Source organism: Bison bison, unplaced genomic scaffold, assembly GCF_000754665.1.
Source record: "Bison bison bison isolate TAMUID 2011002044 unplaced genomic scaffold, Bison_UMD1.0 scf7180017864503, whole genome shotgun sequence".
Lineage (NCBI taxonomy): Eukaryota > Metazoa > Chordata > Mammalia > Artiodactyla > Bovidae > Bison > Bison bison.
This window is the reverse complement of record NW_011495061.1, coordinates 519,917-522,900: the sequence shown is the minus strand read 5'-3', so window position 1 is coordinate 522,900 and position 2,984 is coordinate 519,917. Positions and strand designations below refer to the sequence as shown.

The 2,984-nt window shown below is 54.1% G+C and overlaps 1 protein-coding gene across 1 annotated transcript in view; it reads right to left on the bottom strand.

Moving 5' to 3' along the window:
• The window catches only part of VIPR2 (vasoactive intestinal peptide receptor 2), a 112,940-nt gene that overhangs the window by 1,849 nt on the left and 108,107 nt on the right, over positions 1-2,984 (bottom strand). The window contains exon 11 of the mRNA XM_010829350.1: positions 3-115. Within this exon, the coding sequence (XP_010827652.1) occupies positions 3-115 (113 nt within the window). The remainder of the gene's footprint in view (positions 1-2; positions 116-2,984) is intronic.

Genomic DNA, 2,984 nt, shown 5'->3' with positions numbered 1-2,984 from the left:
GCACAACTCGAACAGAATCTGGTACTTGGAGGAGATGCGGATGGGAAAGACAGCGAACACCATGTAGTGGACTCCAAACAGCGGGATGAGCAGCAGGGTGGACTTGGCCAGCCTCCTGCAGCAGAGAGAGTGGTCATGCTCTGGGCAACCGAGGGCCTCCCTACGCAGCCACACCTCTGCCCATCCCAGGAGAGTGTGCAAAAGCAGGGGCAAGCACCACTCTGCCCCACAGAGCAGCAAAGCCCTCTCGGAATCTTGGCCAATCGGAAAGGGCGGCACTGGTCTGAGCAGGTCAGACAGCCCTGTGTGTCCCTCGTTTAGCAGCAGAGACGGGGCAAGCATCCCCAGCATCCAGAGGATGGGGCGAGTTTTAGTTTCAGATCCAAAGAGCAGATGCTGCAAGGCTGCCCCTGGGCACAAGTGAGACCGTGTCCCCCTGACGGCCATGGACAGGTCCTGCGGGCGACCCTGCTGTGGGGCCCAGACATCTGAGGAGTGGGAGAGCTTGGACCCTATTTCACTTCCCTGCCGGGGAGCTCTTACCCTCTTAACCAAAGAGCAGACTTTCTTCTCACTGCAGTGGTGTTGAAAGCAAGACAGCTGAACTCAGTCCTACTTGCCCCCAAGCCTGTCCCACACCCCAACCAGGTACAGGTCATTTCCGCTAAGTCAGCATTTCCCAGGCCCCAGCACCGGCCCCGGCACCGCCCGAGGCCATGCTGAAGCGGGCCTCCTCCGACTCAGCGTCTGGGTCTCAGTGCTGAGTCCTTCTTCAAGTGCACAGAGGTGCTGCAGCTGCTGAGCGGAACCCCCTCGGAGAAACTGCTGTGAGCCAGGGACTCTCACAGCTGCACACAAGAGTCATCGGGGGGGCTCTTCAGACTTGGAATCCAAACTGCACCCCATCCGGTTACGTCAGGTCTCTTCGAGTGACCTGGCCTCTTCCCGGGGGAGTCCCCGTGGCTGTATCTGATGCAGTGACCCCACCACGGTCTGAGGGTCAGGAGCCCTGGGGTCACCGGGAGGACGGGCAGGCAGGCAGGGGCTGGGCCCCCTCATGACCCCAGCAACCAGCCACCACCCGGATGACCAGCCTCATCCTGGCAACGTGGAGGGAACCAAGGGAGGGGTGCCTCCAGCTCCTCCCCACCTGCTCTGCTGCGTTGGCACCACCCAGTACTTGGGAAGACCCTGATGCTGGGAGAGATCGAAAGCGGGAGGAGAAGGGGATGACAGAGGATGAGATGGTTGGATGGCATCACCAACTCAATGGACATGAGTTTGAGAAAACTCCAGGAGATAGTGAAGGACAGGCAGCCTGGCGTGCTGCAGTCCATGGAGTCACAAACAGTTGGACACAACTGAGCGACTGAATTGAACTGAACCGAATACTCAGAAAGAAGTCACCACTTTGCTGACGTGTTTTGAGACACCTACAGAGTTCACAAGGGGTTTCCTTGTATTGGGTGATCTGCACAAGCTCTGCCCCAGCTGCACGCGTGACCAGGGCCTCGCTGGGCGGGGAGGCCTCAGGACCCCTCACCAGCATGTACAGGCCTGACCGTCTGACCATAGCACACGGCCGTCTCGCGGGCTTCAGCACCGCGGCCGGTGTCCACCCGGCAAGTGAGGCTGAGGTTCTGCAGGGAGCAGCCCATTAGGCAGATGTCAGAGAGACCTGCCTGGACTCCTGCAGTTGAGACTCTGCTGGTCTCTAGAAAGGGGGCTTAGAGGTGGGACTCCTGTGCCTGGGGATCTGCCACTTCTGTTATGAGATGGAGACAGAAAACACACCAAAATACAGCCAGGCGAGCATCACGGATGTGCTCTGCCTTTTTTGTTATTCTGGAAAAAGAGTAGATTCTATTATCCGCATCTTCGGGGTCTGCAATTCCCGCCCCCATTTGCCTGAACCCAAGGCTGGACCAGCTGCACCAGCCCCTCCACACTGGACTAGTTTTAGTTACACTCGAGTTGCAGACTTTATTTTTCTTTATAAATTCTTGATAGATTTACAGAGTCTTCCAGTTCCTTTACAGAGTTCTCAGTCCTCGTTAATTAGCTGGATGAGGGTGGGTGATTACTTAAACTCTGCTCTCTTTCTAATGAGGGAGATGATATCCACCTTTCTGTTACCATTCAGGCAACAAACACCAGTTCAGTTCAGTCGCTCAGTCGTGTCCGACTCTTTGCGACCCCATGAATCACAGCACGCCAGGCTTCCCTGTCCATCACCAACGCCCGGAGTTCACTCAGACTAACATCCATCGAGTCGGTGATGCCATCCAGCCATCTCATCCTCTGGCCTCCCCTTCTCCTCCTGCCCCCAATCCCTCCCAGCATCAGAGTCTTTTCCAATGAGTCAGCTCTTCACATGAGGTGGCCAAAGTACTGGAGTTTCAGCTTTAGCATCAGTCTTTCCAAAGAACACCCAGGGCTGATCTCCTTTAGGATGGCCTGGTTGGATCTCCTTGCAGTCCAAGGGATTCTCAAGAGTCTTCTCCAACACCACAGTTTTAAAGCATCAATTCTTTGGCGCTCAGCTTTCTTTATAGTCCAACTCTCACATCCATACATGACCACTGGAAAAATCATAGCCTTGACTAGACAGACCTTTGTTAGCAAAGTGATGTCTCTGCTTTTCAGTATGATGTCTAGGTTGGTCATAACTTTTCTTCCAAGGAGTAAGCATCTTTTAATTTCATGGCTGCAGTCACCATCTGCAGTGATTTTGGAGCCCCCCAAAATAAAGTCTGACACTGTTTCCACTGTTTCCCCACCTATTTCCCATGAAGTGATGGGACCAGATGCCATGGTCTTCGTTTTCTGAATGTTGAGCTTTAAGCCAACTTTTTCATTCTACACTTTCACTTTCATCAAGAGGCTTTTTAGTTCCTCTTCACTTTCTGCCAGAAGGGTGGTGTCATTTGCATATCTGAGGTTGTTGATAGTTCTCCCGGCAATCTTGATTCCAGCTTGTGCTT